Consider the following 20883-nt stretch of genomic DNA (forward strand, 5'->3'; position numbering starts at 1 on the left):
TCTCTGTTGAAGGCCAGGCCCATCTGCACAGACCCTAGTGCTTACTTCTCTTTAGGTGTCTCCAGGAGCCTCCAGTGCACACCTTCAAACCTGTACCCCAGGCATGAGATCCTCCTCCTGCATCAGGATTCTGCACATGCATGAGCTCCATGCTGGTATAATACCAAAACATTCAATCTGGGTGTCCCATAACATGTACATAATGTTAAAATTACAGAGGAAGATCCAGTGTCCTCTGAATCAGTAAGATAGCCTCCGCCCACCCCAACACACCTCATTTCCATGCCAGGAAGCCTGGGGTCATTGGTGAGACTTTGTCTTCTCCCTGCCTTGTCTACTTAACATCCACCTGTTGGAGATGCCTGTTGACTCCATCTGGGACCTGTCGCCCAGAGCTCCTGGCTAGAAGCTCTCAAGCTACTAACACCGCCCTTGTCCATGCATCAGTAATTTCAACTCAGATTACTGAAAGTGTCAATTAAACAGACTCTCAGCATCTATGTTTGACTCTTTCCAATCCATTCTCCATGCTGCATTTAACATGATCACTTTTAAAAGCAAGTTTGATCCTTTCTCTTCCTTGAATAAAACCCCAAGATACTCTTTGTGCTCCTAGGGTGGGGGTGACGGTCCTCAAGGAGCCCCCAAAACCCTGCATGGTGTGGCTCTGCCCTCACTCTTACCCGACCCTGCTCCCCTCTCCCCTACTCAACATCCTCCTTGTTTCCTGGAAGGTGCCAAGCTCCATGCTCCAACTCCAGACTGGGACATGTTATATACCCCATATGCTAGTCTCTCATCCATCCTTGACTTTCTCCCCATTTCTTCCCACAAATGTCTTTAAATCACTCATCTAATAATCTATTTAATGCCTCTCTTCCCCGTTCTCTTGCAAACTACCCAAGAGCAAGGACCAAGTCACTCTCACTGCTTCATCAGCAGCACCCTGTGCCATGCTTAGCACATAGTTGGTGCTCAATAAATTCTTACCACACAAACCAATAAATAAATGTTAACGTGTTGAAATGTCTTTTCGCCTTTTGAACATTTTTTGAATTGTGTTTCTACACATGTTGCCCACTTAGGAGGATGAAGGCTCTTGCTGATTTGTGAAAATTTTATATGAACCCTCTGCTGTTCATCTGTGGTAAATGTGATTTCTTTTGATAAGTCATATTTTATGTTTTATTCGTGGTATGCATATGATGATAACAGTTAACACTTGTATAATGATTAATACTAATAATTATACTAATCATTATACTAATCATATGAGCAGGCAGAGTTTTATGGAGCTTTATATGTTTTTACTTCACACGACCCTATGAAGCATAGAAATTAGCATCATTGTCATTCTGCACATGAGGAAACCGAGTCTCAAAGGGGTCAAGAAAGTTGTCCAAAGTCACACAGCTGGTGTTAACAGAAGCAGGGTCTCGTGCTCTTAATCTTTACACTATACTGCCTCTAAAGAATTATTTTTTTTTAAGTACAGAAGAGATAATGTTCAACCTGACTTTTGAAGGATGGGGGGAGTTAACCAAGAAAGGGAGAAAATGAAGAAACTTCAGGAAGGAATTGCATGTGCCAGATGTGGGCTGAGAGGGCACCCAGCTGCTCAGGAAGGGGCAAGTATACACCCAGGCTCTGTTCTGAGGTGAATAAAGCCGGAGAGGGAGCGAGAGCCAGGGCTTAAGAGTCTTTTTGGTTTTCCAAGGTGTTCAGGATTTGTCTTGTCAGCAGTGGGAGATACCGGAGGATTTATGAAAGGGAGTATTGTCTCAATTAATACTCTAGGTTGGTAAGCTTTCTCTTTCATGGTAAGAGTTATGATGAAACCATGGCAATATAAAATTATATGTGACTGAGTGGTATATTAGCTGTAAAAATCCTCCTTCCTACTTCTGAGAAGTGCTACAGTAAGGCTATGAAGACCAAGCATTACGTATGTATCTGAGCTGTTTTCTGTTATTTCCCCCTCTGTTTTTAATGTCAGAAGAAACTGTACCATTACTTCTAGAGTAGAAGATGTTGGAATGTCTCCTCATTGGTCTTACTGTTCCAGTCACATGAGCACCAATGTGATGTTCATTACTAACATTAGTGCCTGCAAGGATATCCTACTGGAAAGGGGATTAGCTGTGATTTTGTTAAGCATGCAGCCAATGTTTATAAAAGACACAGTATCTGAGATGGCTGTTAAACATGTCCAGAGATTGTGTACAAGTGGAATAAATCAAGGAAAATTCTATAGGTTGGTCTGATTCTGTGGTATTACCAGAATTACTGGCAATATCTAAAGCATTTAGAAACTTCATCCACAGTCAGATTTAATCCCAGGGCTATGAAGTCTGGAGAATATATGGGTAGAACTCAGGAGAATCCACGATCTCACATGAGGGGAAAAGAACAGCAGTTTATTTTAAATGGCCTCTAACTAAAATTTGTATTGAGTGTGTGCAACAAACCACAGATGTACTAGCTGCAACTGTGACTTTGTCGTAGTGGAAATCACAGACATTTCAATATCACATTCCAGCCATTTCAGAGACCTTGAAATGACATTGCTGCTCACCACACCTTCAGAACATTAGCTCTGATTTAACGCTTGGAAACGTATAATTTTGTTTTTTCAGTACCGTAATAGGTGCATTTTAATATCATTGGTGTCTTCTGTAATCTTTGTGACTTTGCTTTTATCTGTTTGAACAGTTCATTCTGAGAAGCCAGGCATGTGTCTCACTAGTCCACCAAATAAAGACCATAACATCAAATGTTAAGAGCCCCTGAGCTGATATCTTAAAAAGGAGACAAGCTTCTTAGCTTTTCTGACACCTCTGCTAAGGCATGCATGAAAAGGCTATGCCCCCATCCCACAATGGTTAGATTTGTTTTCAGAGTTTTTAGTACTGGGAAAATCTGGATTGCTTTTTTTCTTCCAAGAAGAATGTCTTTACGTTAAACCCTGTCTTGAAGTTTCTTGGCCTTAGGAATGACTCTTGAGCACAAGTTTGCATTTCCCTAGAGATGCCAGATTTAGCAGATTTAGCAAATACAAATGTACAGCCACTCTGTACTATGTATATCTATAGATACATATATGTAAATAGTACATATACATCTCTGAATTTCAAATAAACAATGAATAATTTTAGTATAAGCATATAGCAAATATTGCATGTGACAGACTTACACTAAGTTATTTGCTGTCCATCTGAAATTCAAATTTAATTGGGCATCTTGTATTTTATCTGGCAACTCTAAAAACACCAAATTTGGGCCAATAGTCCTCCAGCTAATTAACTACAGATGGTTAGAATCTGTTTTCTTACACTGTACAGTGATGGAAATTAGTTAACTGCCAAATGTCTTAATTTTTTATTGAATGTGAAGATATTTTTAAGTTCTACATTTCTTATTATCGCTCAATGATCACAGAATCTGTTTTCAACTTTGCGACAAGCAAACAACTGAGAAATCCTACCAGTCTTTAAAGTAGATTTTGGTATAAACTGTGTTTCACTGAGATACAATTTCTGTATCAGAGAAATGTGGTCAAAATGGAGACTGATAGACTGAATTTCATCCCATTGTTAAATAACTTGGTTTTAAATCAAGCACAAGTCGTAATTTCCATTGCCTGGGATGACATTCATGCTAATAACTAATATGAATGCCAATAAAGATAAGAAGTTTACCTTTGCATGCAGGTGAATTACATCAAAGCCCATGAGTCATCGATTTACAGAGACTGACAACTCCACATTTATTTCAAATAAAAGAAAATGTAGTAGTCAGCATGAGGCCAGAAAACAAGCCAGCCTGAAATCGGTACCCATATTTATAACGTGCTTTCTATGTTTCCGTGCCTTCATCACAGTGCAAAATATTATAAATGTGAAGCAAAGAAAGATAAATGTGAGTGGTAAAAAGCGGCAGACTCAACATCTTAGTGAGAGATAGAGATATAAAGGAAAATCAATTTGGAAGTATTGCAAATTATATAATGATGTAGCCTAAAAAGGCATGATCCAGTCTCAAGCAGCTTCTCATGTTTTACAGAAACAGGAGTTAAGAAAACCAGCATCACTACTTACTTCCCACATGTCATCTCCTGTGAATGTTCCAACCATGTCCACTTTGAAGTTTCATTAAATAGAACAACACATGAAGCCAGGCACGGTGGCTCACACCTGTAATCTCAGCACTTTGGGAGGTCGAGGCGGGCAGATCACTTGAGTTCAGGAATTCGAGACCAGCCTGGCCAACATAGTTAAACCCCGTCTCTACTACAAATACAGAAATTAGCCAGGTATGGTGGTGCATGCCTGTAATCACAGCTACTTGGGAGGTTGAGGCACAAGAATCATTTGAGCCCAGGAAGTGGAGGCTGCAGTGAGCCCAGATCGCAACATTGCACTCTCCTGGGCAACAGAGCAAGACTGTCAAAAATAAATAAATAAAATAAAATACTTGCTTCTCAACCAGTATTGTCTGCAAAAACAGAAGCCTTCCACTCTGACTTAACGCCACAGTCAGACAAACCCAAATGCTGTGGATTTCCTTCTCCTTAACCAAATGGTACTGTTTTGAGCCATCTTCTCCTGTTTTAGGTTTGGACTAATCCAGACAAAAATAGTGAAATTCCACGAGTCTATTGAAGAAATCTCTTTCCTAAAGAGAAAATTGGGGCCAGGTGCAGTGGCTCACACCTGTAATCCCAGCACTTTGGGAGGTCGAGGCAGGTGGATCACTTGAGGTCAGGATCACTTGAGGTCAAGACCAGCCTGGCCAACATGGTGAAACCCCATCTCTACTAAAAGTACAAAAATTAGCTGGGTGTGGTGGTGCACACCTGTAATTCTAGCTACTTGGGAGGCTAAGGAAGGAGAATTGCTTGAATCTGGGAGGTGGAAGTTGCAGGGAGCCGGATCGTGCCACTCCACTCCAGCCTGGGTGACAGAGACAGACTCCATCTCAAAAAAAAAAAAAAAAAAGGAAAAGAAAAGAAAAAGAGAAAAAGAAAATTGAGCAGTGCATTACGGAGGCTGACACAGTACAATTCGCCTCCTTATCCCCTCCCCACTTACTTCCAGACATCAGTGTTCCTGTTTTGCCAGTCATCTCACAACAATGCATGTCCAAGCCACGCTGTGATTAGAGGGAGAATATGCTTATTACCCAAGTTCTTCACATGTTGGAGCAGGGAGAGGCCGAGGGTGGTAAACCACAGGAAATTTCCATTTGCCCTCCGCTGCGGCACTCACTCTACAGGGAAGTTAGTTGTTATTAAGTAATAATGTTCAGCTGAGATTGGTCACTCGTAACAACAGACAGATGTGTAATGTTTTATTTGGGTTAGCCAGCTCTCTCACAAATAAAGGGCCTGAAATTAAACTGTCTTTATGAAAATATTCAGCAAATGATACCTCTGGCTTATTCCAGTGTTCAGATTCTTTGCCATGGAAAATGGAAAATGAGTCCCCTGTTGAGCCCAGTATCTGTTTAAACTTGTCTTTGTCGAGTAGAGAAGGGTTGATGTTCTATGAGATTAAAAAAAAAGTTTTTAAAGATTTTGCATCGAAGAGTAAAGGGAACAACTATGCAAACCACATTCAGAGATGGAAAACAATTGTTTTTTTAGTACTTATGGAATTTCAAACAACAATAATGGAATAGAAACATAGGGAAAAAGCTACATATCTGACCGCAGAGGCAAATTGCATTATTACACGCTCACATGCAATGCAAATGTGGATTGGTCTGTAAAGGAACACTTGTTGCTTTTCTAATGCATCGTAGGGTGAGAGGGGCACCTCTCCAATTTGCCAAGGCATCACTGGCAAACTCCAGCTACCGAACTACTTGGGGAAATGGAGTTCTTTGGAAGACAGGTTCTGGGGAACTGCACCCCCAGAAATTCTGGTTCAGTAGCTCAAGTGTGGAGCCTGAGAGCCTGAATTTCTGATGATGGGGATGCTGCGGTTGGATGAGGGGAGAGGGGTCACACTATTCTATGCCACCCTGTCTTCAGTAGCCGGTGAGGTGGATAACTCATCTCAACATATAGCATGACCACGAAGAGAGATACCTACCCATAAAATGGACGAAGATTCACAAAAGCTTGTTTCCAGCTCTCACCTTGTTACTGGCTCAGTAACCTTGAACAAGTTACTCAAGCTTTTTGATCCTTTTATCTCCCCAGATATAAAGTGTAGAGTTTAGACCAGATCAGCACTCCTCAAAGTGTTCTCAAATGTCACAAAAAGGCTAAACACATACACACACACACACGTATATATAGCTACAGTCAAGCAAGTTTTATAACTGTAGGACATCTCAGAAACTGTAATAAATACATGTGCAATGTGGCTCTCCAAAGAGTGAAAACAATGGGGTGTTTGGGGGCTCAGCTCCAGCTCCGGTAGGCAAATCCTTCCAAAATTATTTAACCACAAATCCCTTTATGTGTGTGGAACACCTGAATCATACACTTCAGCAAGAGAACGCCTAATGTCCTCCAGCCTTAACTTTCCCAGCCTAGAATCTAGGTTCTCTCCACAGTCCTCCAATGTTCCCAGCCAGGCCAGTGCGAAACGCTTCCTTTAATGATACCCATTATGCAAGGAAGAAACCTGAGAGCAATTTTCTACTGATTGTTTGCTTTTTTCCAGCAATTCTCAACTTTTCGCCAAGACATTACACCCGAACTTCTATCCCCAAGGAAATGTTTTCTAACTAAAAACTCCACCTGGCAACTGCAGTGCTTATAGATTTAACCCCAGTGACTCTCCATTCCTTTGTTTGGCAGTCATGAGAATAAATTTTAGACAATCGAATTTCTTGGCTTATTCATGTCCTCCATATTCCAGATAACTTTTAAGTGTTGAAAAGAATAGTGGGTTTCCAAGTGTAGTCTGAGGTCTAACGGCATCAGGGATATCTGGGAAACTGTCAGAACTACAGACCCTTTGGCTGCACCCCAAACCTGCTGAATCGGAAATTCTGAGTGGGGCCCAGTCATTTGCATTTTTATCAACCCCTCCAGGTGATTCTTAGAGATCCAGTGTTGAGATCAGAAGCATGGACTATGGATTCCAACATACCTTGTGCTATATCACAGTTCCTTTGTCTGGAATATGGGAATAATAGTAGTACCTACTTCAGAGTCTATGTGAGAATTAAATTAATATATAATGCCTAATATCAGGCCTGGCACAGGGTGAGCAATGAGTCAATTCATTATATGCTTAATCTATAATGCATGCTGACACGTAGTGAGCAGGAACTTAGCTTTGTCACACTGCACCACGAGACTCCTTTGCAAGCTAATGCCGATGATGGTGATTAGATAGGAGTGCAGCCATGGGAACAGACAGAGCTGGTTTGCTCACCGGGTGCTCCGTTTGTTAACTTTGTGAATGCATGTAAATTATTTAAATTCTCTAAGCTTAGTTTCCTCACCTAGAAAATAGAGAAAATAATTTCTTCCCAAGGTGAAGAGAGGGATTCAATACGATAGTATCTATAACTGCTTTGAAAAGTGCCTGGACCCTTTTAAGCTGTCCCTTCCCAAATGAAAGCTGTCAATGACCTAATGATAGTGGTACCTGGGCAGCCCAGTGTGTCTATGTGATTACAGATCCTGAGGCCACCAGGTCCTTAAACTGGGGCTTCTTGCTCCACAAAATATTAGAATGATAGGATATGATGCCCTTACAACTTTCCCTAAAAAGTTATCTTGTCATGATACATGTAAATATTGACTCAGAAGTAATCAAAAGAGAATTAGTCACCTTTTCTATGTTGTTCTTAGGGTTAAGGCAAGCCATTCTCTCCATTACAATCTTGTTAAATTTGGGTTCTTTTTGTAATCAGTGTTTAGTCATAGAGCAACATTCAGAGTTTACATTAAGACTATTTCAGAACTCGGTTGGGTGCAGTGGCTCTCAACTGTAATCCCAGCTCTTTGGGAGGATGAGGTGAGCGGATCACCTGAGGTCAGGAGTTCCAGAACAAGCTGGCCAACATGGTGAAACCCTATCTCTACTAAAAGTACAAAAATTAGGCAGGCGTAATGGCGGGTGCCTGTAATCCCAGCTACTTGGAAGGCTGAGGCCGGAGAGTCGCTTGAACCCAGGAGGCAGAGGTTGCAGTGAGCCAAGATTGTGCCACTGCACTCCAGTCTGGGTGACAGAGTGAGATGCTGTCTCAAAAAAAAAAAGGATATTTCAGAACTTTACATCTTTCCTTTAAATGCAGTACCTTTTAGGTCAGGCGTATAATCCTAAGGTAAAAAAATATGTGTTAATAGTGAGTGTCTCTGTGGTTAGGTTTCACTAGGTTTTGCCTTGCTAACAACTCTAAGAACTGTGTGGCTTACAGCAACAAGAATTTTTCTCACCTGTGTTTCAAGTCAGCTGTAGTTGAATTATGGCTCAGTTCCAAGTTTCCTTCTTCCCACTTCCCAGAAGGAAGGAACAGCCTAATCCATGACCCACCCACATGCAAGGCAAGCCATGTGATGAGTCCGATACCTCTCTTCAGGCATGATGTGGGTCACTGCTGCTCACACTCCATTGGCCAAAGCAGGTGACAAGGCCACATCTGACACAAGGGAGTAGGAAGCACACACCGCATTCCCACTCCACCCCGGCAGGGACAGGCCCAGGGAAGGATCCTTTGTGGATGGACCCAGCCGAGAGGCACAGCAAATAGTTGCGAGCAACAAACATCAACCACAACCTCCCAAATTGTCACAGCTCTACCAATAGTTTCCAAGTTCAAACACATCTTCCAAACACAGGCCACGGACAGGAAACTAGCTTACAAGTGTGCTGTCATCTCAACTGGTGCTTCCCCTGAAATCCTGAGAATTCCCCTGGAGGAGAATGAGTGATTCTGGAGCCTCCGAGGAACTGTCATTCTTTCTGGGCCATCCTCAGTCCTCAGTAGCCTAAGGAAAAAGTGTTTTTGCAGAAGCAAAGTAGAATTTCCCCAGGAGATACAAACCGAAGGATTGCCTTCTGGAATCTGCTGAGAATCTACTTTGTCCACTTTGCTCTTTTTCAATGAACATGTCTGTTTCTGAGGCCACTTGGCAAAGCCATCTGTGCCCTTGGTTGGCATGGATGAGTTAAAAGCTGGACTTAGAACAGTCAGACCAGCTTTTAAAGTGGATCCTTCACTGCTCTGTAGTGTAGGGAGGAAAATGGCCCAAGGCCAAGGCCAAAGGTTGTGGTGCATGTGCTCCTGTGACCACAGTCGAGGGAGCCCAAGGAGGAGAGCAAAGCCTTTATTCTCAATTGTTTTAAACCTCCTGCACTCACTGAACCCCAAGTAGATTCTCGTCAAGCATTGTGTTTTCTACTTAATATTTAAAACTGTGATGCTTAAAGTCAAATTTAATCCAGGCATTTTTTATTTCTGGACAAAGAGATCATTGAAAAATTAATTTAACAGAAACATTTGATATGCAAAAAAGCAAAAAAGCTTTTTAAGCAACTTTTCTTACAAACAGGAAGTTATGTCTTTTCAGAGCTGAAAAGTGAGATCCACCACATGTTAATTTTAGTCTGGAAATCCAAAGTTACGATTTGATTTAGATTTCACTCTTTATGGCCGGGCGTGGTGGCTCAAGCCTGTAATCCCAGCACTTTGGGAGGCGGAGACGGGCGGATCACGAGGTCAGGAGATCGAGACCATCCTGGCTAACACGGTGAAACCCCGTCTCTACTAAAAATACAAAAACTAGCCGGGCGAGGTGGCAGGCACCTGTAGTCCCAGCTACTCGGGAGGCTGAGGCAGGAGAATGGCGCAAACCCGGGAGGCGGAGCTTGCAGTGAGCTGAGATCCGGCCACTGCACTCCAGCCTGGGACACAGAGCGAGACTCCGTCTCAAAAAAAAAAAAAGATTTCACTCTTTATACCTCATCACCCTGGTTAATGGGCATGGAATGAGGTCACTGAAGGCCAGGTTGAGGAACCCTGGTTTTGGGGAGCCACTGTCTCCCCATTTTTCTGTGAGAAATGTTTTTTCTGTGGGGCCTTTGCTTTGGTAGTTCACTCTGAAACATAGAATGAAGTTTCCTCGAGATGGGCAAATTGAAAACCTCCAAAATCTGGCTTAACAGAGCTCTAAGTTTTAAAGACATCAATGTTGTACTTACTAGGAATAAAAAAATCATTCTTAAACGGAATTTATTTCCCTAACAAAGCATCCATGTGACAGCTGGACCATCCCCATTTTATGCATACTTTTGAAAAAAAATCTTTTTATTGAGGTACAATACACATATATAATTTACTATCTTTAGCATTTCAAGTATACAGTTCAGTGATAATAAGCACAGTTGAATTCTTTTTTTCCCTTTCACCCCGCTTCAAAGTCTCTAGTAACTATTAAACTCCTCTCTATTTTCATGAGATCCACTTTTTTTTCCCCCCCCCGAGATGGAGTCTCAGAGTCTCACTCTGTCGCCCAGGCTTGAGTGCAGTGGCACGATCTCGGCTCACTGCAACCTCTGCCTCCTGGGTTCAAGTGATTCTCCTGCCTCAGCCTCCTGAATAGATGAGATTACAGGCACCTGCCACTACGCCCAGCTAATTTTTGTACTTTTAGTAGAGACCATGTTAGTTAAACTGACTATGTTGGTCAAACTGGTCTCGAACCCCTGACCTCGTTATCTGCCCACCTCGCCCTCCCAAAGTGCTGGGATTACAGGCATGAGCTACCATGCCCAGTTGAGACCCACTTTTTTAGCTCCCACATATGCGTGAGAACATATAATATGAGTATGTGCCTGGCTTATTTCACTTAACATAATGGCCTCCTATTCCATCCATGTTGCTGCAAATGGCAAGATTTCATTCTTTCTTATGGCTAAATAATATTCCATTGTGTATATACCACATATTCTTTATCCATTCATCCATTGTTAGACACGGGGTGGATTCCACATCTTGGCTGTTGGAAATAGTGCTACAATGAACATGGGAGGGCAGGTATGTCTTCAAGACACTGATTTCATTTCCTCTGGATCTATATCTAGTAGTGGGATTGCTGGAGCTTATGGAAATTCTAATTTTAGTTTGTTGAGGAACCTCCATACTGTTCTCCATAGTGACTGCACTAATTTACATTCCCACCAGCATTGTAGGAGGGTTCCCCTTTCTCCAATCTGGAGGAGCTCATTTTTGAGACTTAGAGAAAAGTGATAGCATGTACACAAGGGTTGACTAGCATAAATGAGGGCTGAAAATCTCTTATGGGAATTAAAGATTTATCTGAACTTAATTTTAGCTAATGTTTTTACTAGAATTATTTATATTATATGTATTTCCTGTAGCTATAAATGTTACAATACATGCTTATATATTCTACAACATATACTATTTATATAACATTTATAATAATACATGTTAGTAATATGTTACAGTTTTGACCAGATTCTCCATATATTCCTGCTTTAAAACATCTATGGCCTTGAGTCCCTGGGTAGTTGGCATTCAACTATGAGGATGGCAGAGGTTGTACATTCCTGGAGTGGATACACAGCTGTTCTCAGTGCCTCTGTGAAATGATGTTATTTTAGGATGCTAAGGGAAAGTTGAGCCATAAGGCTCTTTGTCAAGGGGAAACCGTATATCACGTGTGGTTCCCAGTGTGTGTTCCTGGAGCACCAGAGACACCATCACCTGAGGACTTGTTAGGCGTGCACATTCTCAGGCTTCACCCCAAACCCGCTGAATCAGCAACTCCGAGACTTCCAGGTGATTCTGATACGGCTAAGCTTGAGCCCCTGCATCAGGGCGGTTGCAGGCATGGGCACAAGAGCCTTGCTGTGGAATGTACCACTGCCCTGTGTCTGCTGTTGGGAACTTGGGCGAGTCGCTTACCCTCTCTGTGCCTCAATTTCCTAATCATGGGGATAATGATGGTGCCTACCTCTCAGGGTTGGCGTGAGGGTTAAATAAGTTTCCATGTGAAAAGCACTTAGAACAGTGGCAGGCATGTGGTGGTTTAAGTGTTATCTATTTATGATGATGATGATTGTCATTATTGATTTGAACTTTTATTGCTATAATTACTTCTCTGAATATTTATCACATTATCTTATTATTGCTATAGTTACTATTTATCTGCATCTTTCCCACTGTGGGCCACTCTGGCTCCATTCTTGTCTATTATTTGCTCATATATATCTTCCAACTGGTCAGTAGCTTTCTGGTCATTTCCAGGTTGATTTCTCTGATGGAACAGTGTGTTCCAGCTTGCTGTGGTGGGTTTTTGGATTGTTCATCCTTTTAAGAGCCTCTGTCTTTGATGGAATTTTTTTCCTCCCTCAAGATGGCAATGGGTACTACCCTTCCATTTCCCATTCTCCTTGCTGTGTCCCCAACACTGGAAGTGTAGTTCTCCATATAGCTAAGTACCTTCTGTTTCATTCTGTTTCTGAGTGTGTTTATTTTCTTTCCTTTAACTTCAGAAAACAAATGCTCACAGCATAAGCACTCAGTGACCTCGGATCGTAAATCTTTTACTGGTTTGAAGTAGGAGAAAGTGATACTGACCTATCCATTCAATAGTTGTAAGAACTTCACTTAGGTAGATATCACCATTCAAAGAATTGCAACCCCAACCCACAAACTGAAACGATATAACAAAAACTGCAGAAATAAACATTACTTCCAGAAATTAAAGAAAACAGATAATGGTTTATGTGAAATATTGCTTAGCTGGGAAGATTAACCTTTTTCCCATTTGCCTTGAGAATACTCACTGGCATCGCTTGAGGCTGCAGCATTTACCTGGAGATGATTTTGCTACACAGTATATCTCTTTTATTATTATTTTCATGTCACTCTAGTATATCAACTTTGGAAACAAAAGACATCATTCTATTTATAACATTCTGTTTTTAGCAGTGGTATTTTTATTCACCAAATATAGTAATTATCGACTGCTGAAAATGTCAAATCCTGGAAAACACAGCATTCCTATACAGGATGTTAACATCGATCTCCAACAGTTGTTGGCCAAAGATTCATTTGATGAATCCGATTTTTCTGAAATAGTAGATTCCAGTGATTCAGATGATTCTGATGCTAGTTCTGTTTAGAAATAACTCCAAGAACGATTTTTATGTTTTATTTTCACATTGAAAATCAATCAGATTTGCTTCAGCCTAGAAAAGCATGTTTATGTAAAGTCAAATGAGCACTGGTGGCAAGTTGCACCTTTTTTTTTTTTTTAAACGGGAAAAAGGTTAAGATAGGGGAAATTAGAAGAAAATATTCTTCTCTCATTCTTTGTGTTTTTATCTTTTGGGAACCTGTTATTGTTGCTTACCATATTAGAAGTTAAGCCAGGTCTATTGAAGAATCACTAAGGGAAAATAACCTAAGGCAGTAACATAAAATTATATGAAATAAGAGTGTGTATCAACAATGATTTAAACTTCATGAAAGAAGTCTGCTGAGGAATAAAATTCTGTAAATTAAGAGCCTATGAGGAAGTGCAGTTCATAAAGCCTATGGGTAAGATTGATGGGCACAAAGAAGATTCTGGGTCTTCATAGAGCACTGACAAAGAGGTCATTGCCAAACATGCTGTGGCCACACTGGCAGGATCCAGCCTGTAAGAAGCTGCACAGGTTAATTTGGAATAGTTCAACTATAACAGAGTAATAACTGTAAGTAATTGGTGGATCAGAAGAAACGTAGGAAGTATAAGTGTGCCTATGTGTGTGTGAGACATAAAAACATATGGGTGGAGACAGATGGATGACAGATAGATAGATAGAGATGATAGATAATTGATAGGTAATAGATCAATAATTGATAGATGATAGATAATAGGTAGGTAGATATTTAGACCGGTAATAAATAGATAATAGATTGATAGGTGATAGATAATAGATGATAGATTAGATAGATAGATAATAGATTGATAGAAGATAAATAATAGATAGGCAAATAGCTTAGGAAGAATTATTTTCAAAAAGTAGATGCAAAAGAACCTCTTGAATTTAGAGAAGATTACATGAAACTGTCAATGTTTAAGGGGATTTTGTGGTGGACTGACAGGAACCCTGGGCTAGCTTCCAAAGACTTTGGACTTCATTCTTTCTGCCAGGACCCAGCTGTGTCAAGTGGGATGGTTCTGACAATCTTTTCCACTCTAATGTCCTATGACTCAACAGTAGCAATGCATTTCCACAGGCGGTAAAAATATTCTAGACTCTTCCCTTCCAGCGCTCACTGTTTACTTCCTCTGCATTTCCCCTTCCTGCCTCCCCGTGTGCTGGTCAGTTCATCACGGGCCTCAATGAGGGTGGGTTAACCCTCTCTTTCCAGGGTGTTTTGCTACGGAGCTCCCTCCAGGGGCTGGGAACTGTGTGGTGAGGGCTGTGGTTGGGGTTCAGCTTCCTTCTTAAATCGTTCCTTGAGCCTTTACCCTATTCTGTGCACTGCGCCAGATTTCCAGGGATTGGAAGGTAAATGCCACGGCGTAACTCTTAGAAAATCATCGGGGCTCAGTCTTAGTGGGGTGCCCTTGGTAACCACCTATGAACCCATATGTCCCTCTTTCTTTCAGGCAGTAGCAGAATCCCATGGTAGCCAGGTGGGTGAAGGGGAGCGAGGACGTTCTACCTGCCTTGAAGAAGACACCTGACCTGCGGATTGAGTGACCAGGTAGTAGAGGGTTCTGAAGGCATCACACACTTGAGGGAGGGAGGAGGACAGAGAGGGCTATGGCACCCTTTGACTGCTGACTGCCAGCTGCTGTCTTTCCAACTGAGAAATGCTGTCCCCAACACACCCAGAGGCTCTAGGTCTTGTCCTGTGATTTCTTGTCCACCAAGCCTTGATAGGAGGTATGATAGATGCCATTAAGTCCAGCACTAGATACAAAGGACTGCAGCAAAAGTGCTCTCAGCGGAAAGAGGAAACAGGTCCAGTTCATCCCAAGCCTGGCTTGCTGCTCCTTTGCAAGAGAGTTTAAAACAGAAGCTTCATGGTGCTGCCTTCATAAAAACAGAGCCAAGCTTTCCAGAATCTGGCAGAGGGCTGAGTGCCCGCAGGACACTTGTGTATCACTCACACTGGAAAACTTAAGCCTCTGTTTTTATTCCAGTGGATTGAATGGCATGCAGTTTCCTCAGCAGTTTAAAAAAAAAATGCATGCAGTCACTTGCAGACAGGCTGCGTTTGTCTCTGCTGGTGCTCACGTTACGAGCGTGTCTGTGCATTTGGGCATGCCAGCGCGGTGTTGCATTTCCAAACCTTGACGGTGGTCACTTTCCTCTTTGTTGTACTGAGAAGTGTTGCTGAGGGTATAGTAAGGCCCTAGTTTATCAATTATATCCTGTACTTCTCTTCTAACTTGATCCCAAGAACAGTGGGATTTGCTTCAAGGTAAACAAATTTTGAATAATGTATGGTCCTTCTTTGCAACAAAAATGAAAATGCGACTTTCTAAGGAAAAACTCAATTTCAAGGGGACATGTAGTAAATAACACAGTCTTAATAATGTAACAGGAAAGTTAAAATGCCCAGCAGACCCTTTGCATCCTGAACAGGTGTTTGCTGCTAATGGATACAGTTTCCATTTCCTTGAAGGGATTTGCCCAGAGGATTACTTTCAAAACTTCTATTGAGATAATACTGCTCTAACAGAAAGAGCATTGCGTGAATCTGTATATCAGTTCCTTAATAAAAGGGAAGTATTTTTAATTCTTAAAATACCAATGAGGTGAAGAAAAACATGCCGCCCAGGTAAAGTTACTCTGTTATCACCCACATTATCTTTTTCAAGGAATGTGGGGAAATGTATGTCAGTCACCAGGCAGGTATTATAAGACGCTAGAGGCCTTCCAGACAGCTTGTTTCCGGCTGTTAACATGGAGCAGAGCGTTCCCCGGGGCTGAGCATGGAAGCCCAGCACTTCTTATAGGTACGTCTTTCCTACTACAATGTTAGATGCGTACACTTACTGACTTTTTCATTTGCTCTTTAAAATAGATTTCTCCTGCTGGTTCTGCTTAGTTCTACGGAGTAAGGTAGAATTTTGGTGCCATATCTAAATATCATGTCTAAAATGACATTGGAAGCACTTTTCCAAGAATAACCAGCATATTGATCAAGTTATTAATAAAGCCTAATTATTTGCTATAAGAATGTTTTAGGTTGTTTCATAACTGAGTTTTTTCCAAAGTCATAACAAAGCTAGGAGAGGTTGTAGATTCTTAATTATTCATTAAATGAGTGGGAAAATGAATTGCTATTACAAAGAATATCATGCAAAAAATAGGTTTTAAAAAAATGCATTACTACTAACTGAGTTTTAAAAACGTATACTAATATTTTGCATATCAAGAACTGTTTCATGGGTGGTAGATTTTAGTTATAGCAGTACTGGACTAACACTCAGTCAATAATTTTAAGTTTTCTATAATTGAGAATACATGGTAGCTGAATATAAGTAAACATATTACTCTATGAGATATATGCATAAGAGTTTGTTATCACAAAAAACAGCATAACATTATTATTTTGAAATACGAGGCTCTGTTTTAACACTTTACCTTATTTAATAGTAACAAAATCCCTGAGGAATAGGTTGTATTGCCATTTAAAACACTGGAGAGCAGAGGTCCAGAGAGGTTAAATAGCTTTCTCCAGGTCACACAGCTGATGAATTGCAGAGTCAGCATTTAACTCCGGTTTGCCTTTATGCAAAGTCTCTGCTCCTCACTTTACCCTACTGACCACCTAAGTATAGATCAGTTCATCTTGCCTCAGAATTCTCCTTTCTTGCATACTTCCATGTACATTCATACTTACTTCACATGATGATCCTATTTTCTGGAAGTTCCACCATATATGGGGATAATGAAACGTCCTTGTCATTTCTCTAAGTATTTCCAGAGCCTGGCAATGGATGCCATTCACATCGGCATGTCCAACACCCCCCTGGTGAAGCACACTGCTGGGGCTGGGCTCAAGGCCAACAGACCCCGCGTCATGTCCAAGAGTGGGCACAGCAACGTGAGAATTGACAAAGTGGATGGTATATACCTACTCTACCTGCAAGACCTGTGGACCACAGTTATCGACATGAAGTGGAGATACAAACTCACCCTGTTTGCCGCCACTTTTGTGATGACCTGGTTCCTTTTTGGAGTCATCTACTACGCCATCGCCTTTATTCACGGGGACTTAGAACCTGGTGAGCCTATTTCAAATCATACCCCCTGCATCATGAAAGTGGACTCTCTCACTGGGGCGTTTCTCTTTTCCCTGGAATCCCAGACAACCATTGGCTATGGAGTCCGTTCCATCACAGAGGAATGTCCTCATGCCATCTTCCTATTGGTTGCTCAGTTGGTCATCACGACCTTGATTGAGATCTTCATCACCGGAACCTTCCTGGCCAAAATTGCGAGACCCAAAAAGCGGGCTGAGACCATCAAGTTCAGTCACTGTGCAGTCATCACCAAGCAGAATGGGAAGCTGTGCTTGGTGATTCAGGTAGCCAACATGAGGAAGAGCCTCTTGATTCAGTGCCAGCTCTCTGGCAAGCTTCTGCAGACCCACGTCACCAAGGAGGGGGAGCGGATTCTGCTCAACCAAGCCACTGTCAAATTCCACGTGGACTCCTCCTCTGAGAGCCCCTTCCTCATTCTGCCCATGACATTCTACCACGTGCTGGATGAGACGAGTCCCCTGAGAGACCTCACACCCCAAAACCTAAAGGAGAAGGAGTTTGAGCTTGTGGTCCTCCTCAATGCCACTGTGGAATCCACCAGCGCTGTCTGCCAGAGCCGAACATCTTATATCCCAGAGGAAATCTACTGGGGTTTTGAGTTTGTGCCTGTGGTATCTCTCTCCAAAAATGGAAAATATGTGGCTGATTTCAGTCAGTTTGAACAGATTCGGAAGAGCCCAGATTGCACCTTTTACTGTGCAGATTCTGAGAAACAGAAACTTGAGGAGAAGTACAGGCAGGAGGATCAGAGGGAAAGAGAACTGAGGACACTTTTATTACAACAGAGCAATGTCTGATCTTAGGGGTGCCATCCAGGTTTAACCCTGCAAGCTGTTTCCACATCAGAACTCCCATCAAACACAAAGATTGCTGTGAAAACGAAAATGTGTAGATGCATTCTCAAAAACTGCACGGACATACAAAATCAATCTTTCCCTTTGATCTTGTGACTAAACCAGCATTTCTATGTTTGAGAGATTTCCTTTTAAGTGCTTCGAATGAAAGTGAACTCTCATAATTCAAATTGTATAAAATAAAGCTACATTTCTAAGAGCTTGGTGTAGGGCAATTGGAATAGTGTCCTGTTAGATAAACAGACACTTAGCAATGCTGACATTAAAAGGAACTGTATTTCTATACAAGATTATTAGCTCTAATATAAGATATTTATTTAACCAATAACCTTATGGCCAAGAGTTGAATTGTGGTTCAGTATTCATTGATCTCATTGCTTTAAAACATGCTATTTTGTTCAAGCAGGAAAAATATTATATCTAATGATGTCTATTTGGTAATACCTAAAAAGAGGTAGAGCGAGTCTGTATTCAAAAAATACAGTAATTTCATTTTTACCTTTCTTCAGTGAACTGAATTGTATGGAAGGAAATCAATCAGATCTGTCATTCACAACTGTGGAAACCTACAAAAATGGGGCTGATGCCATTGTTTCCTCTATTTTTTTATTTTATTTTTATGTTTTGGAATTACTATCCTCTTTCCATTCAAAATGTTTCCATTCAAAATGTTTCCATTCAAAATGTGGTTCACAGACCCACCGCATCAGCACCATCTGAGCGCTTATTCGTAACGTGTAGATTCTCAGGTCCCAGCCAGACTTACAGAATTGGGGTGTCTGTATCTTAACAAGAACCCCAGATGATTTGTATACAGATAAAAGTTTGAAAGCTCTGCTCTGGACAATGTTTTCAAAGCAACTTTCTGAAGCCATGTGGAAAACTGACTGTGGGTCCCGTATCCCCGTGGCATCCAGACCTGGCCTCTCTTCATTTCATTATTATTGGCCAATATTTCTTTCAGCCACTTCATTTCTTATCTATTAAAATGCTTTGCCCATAAAGGAACTGCATAGAATTATCCCCTGACATTCCAAGAGCAAAATAAAGCTCTTGAGAGTAATTGCTGTCTCAGTCATGCTTGCTGATTACAGTTAGCACAAAAGAAAAATTCAGCTGCCTGACAATACAGGAAATGTTCTCAGATGCTGAAGTTTGTAAGGTCCGGTGGGGCCATGAGGAAGAAGAGGAGCTGAAAGTAAGGAACTCATAAACAAGATGACTCTTTGATGCATGAACAAGATTTGAAAATCTCAAACCTATAAAGAATACCCCCGCTATTTAAATAAAGCTCATACCAAGAGGTAACATTTTGCTCCAGGCAAAATTCAGGGGTCCAGTGCCCTGCATTCCTTTGATGCAAAAAATAACTGGGCTATGACTGGTTAAATGTCCAAAAGGTGAATTCTCATTTCATTCAAACAAAGACAGATTTGCGCATTCACTCAAGCAGAATGTGGCCATGAATATTCAGCCCCTGCATACGTACAAAGATGTACACATGATTCCCGCCACCACACACACATACACTCACACACACGCACACACACACACACAGGCCCTGGCTCTTCAAGCATAATCATGGTAGTCATCAGTGAAAGACTTTTGCGATTAAGACAGCAAGTCCTTGACAAATATGTTCATATCTATTTGGTTCTATAAAAATATGAACATTGGGACTCAGAGAAAATGGGGAAAATAAAGTGGATTCAGATAATCAGTGAAATGATGGTATAGATTACAGTAGATCTGCTATATATTGATGTTACTGCATTTGCAAATGTCCTCCCATTAAACAGAAAATGCCGCTAAAACCCCTGGCCTGGAACTGAACTAGTTTAAGTTGTGTATAAGGATAATGGGAGTAAAGTTTGTGAAAGTTTAAAGAACAACCTCAATCCATGAACAAGAGGGAGGATGTTGTCTTTAATTATTTAGAAGGGTTTTTTTCCTTGTCTGTTGATAAATTTATGGAAGGTTGCTTTAGATCTCCATTCCTTAAAAAATATTACATGGCAGTATAGTTAGATATTATCTCTTTTAGTTATTATACTTGCTATTTTTACTGTATACTGTGGTATAATCAACAAAGAATAATTCCATGGGCATGTTTACACCTTTTCTGTTGCACTATTAAATTCTTTTCACAGTATTTATATCAATGCTAATTTAAATGTGATGCTGATTAAAAATCTTGCTCATTTATGTTGTATCTGGTACAAGGACATAGCATAAGATCCAGAAAAATTTTTGTATTGTCATTTAGCGTATCAATTTCAGCCAAATTTGGAAGACTTGATCATCTTACCTTTTGCTCTACACATTCAAAACAAATATTGGAGTAGAAATATCACCTTAAAATATATCTTAATTTACATTTAGATAATATTGAAATCACATTCTATTAAAATTGGAAATTTAATTCAAATAAAAATCAAACAAAATAGTTGTTTCAGTTTATCTAAACATCTGGTCTTAAAAGTGCCTTAAGAGTGTCTGGTTTATGGCCGGGCATGGTGGCTCACGCCTGTAATCCCAGCACTTTGGGAGGCCGAGGTGGGCAGATCACGAGGTCAGGAGATGAAGACCATCCTGGCTAATATGGTGAAACCCCTCTCTACTAAAAATACAAAAACGTAGCCAGTCGTGGTGGTGGGCACCTGTGTTCCCAGTTACTCGGGAGGCTGAGGCAGGAGAATGGCGTGAACTCGGGAGGCGGAGCTTGCAGTGAGCCGAGATCGCGCCACCGCACTCCAG

At 41.1% G+C, this 20883-nt stretch overlaps 1 protein-coding gene across 14 annotated transcripts in view; it reads left to right on the top strand.

Moving 5' to 3' along the window:
- Positions 1-20883, top strand: part of KCNJ15 (potassium inwardly rectifying channel subfamily J member 15) — an 83072-nt gene that overhangs the window by 56396 nt on the left and 5793 nt on the right. For 4 of the 14 annotated variants that reach the window (XM_033232478.1, XM_033232480.1, XM_033232481.1 and 1 more), the window contains 2 exons: positions 14600-14697; positions 16924-20570. In XM_033232478.1, the coding sequence (XP_033088369.1) occupies positions 16942-18069 (1128 nt within the window). In that variant the 5' untranslated portion in view covers positions 14600-14697; positions 16924-16941 and the 3' untranslated portion in view covers positions 18070-20570. The other 10 variants (XM_033232473.1, XM_033232479.1, XM_033232476.1 and 7 more) reach the window with 6 other exon arrangements.

Source organism: Trachypithecus francoisi, unplaced genomic scaffold (assembly GCF_009764315.1).
Source record: "Trachypithecus francoisi isolate TF-2019V2 unplaced genomic scaffold, Tfra_2.0 Lachesis_group14, whole genome shotgun sequence".
NCBI lineage: Eukaryota > Metazoa > Chordata > Mammalia > Primates > Cercopithecidae > Trachypithecus > Trachypithecus francoisi.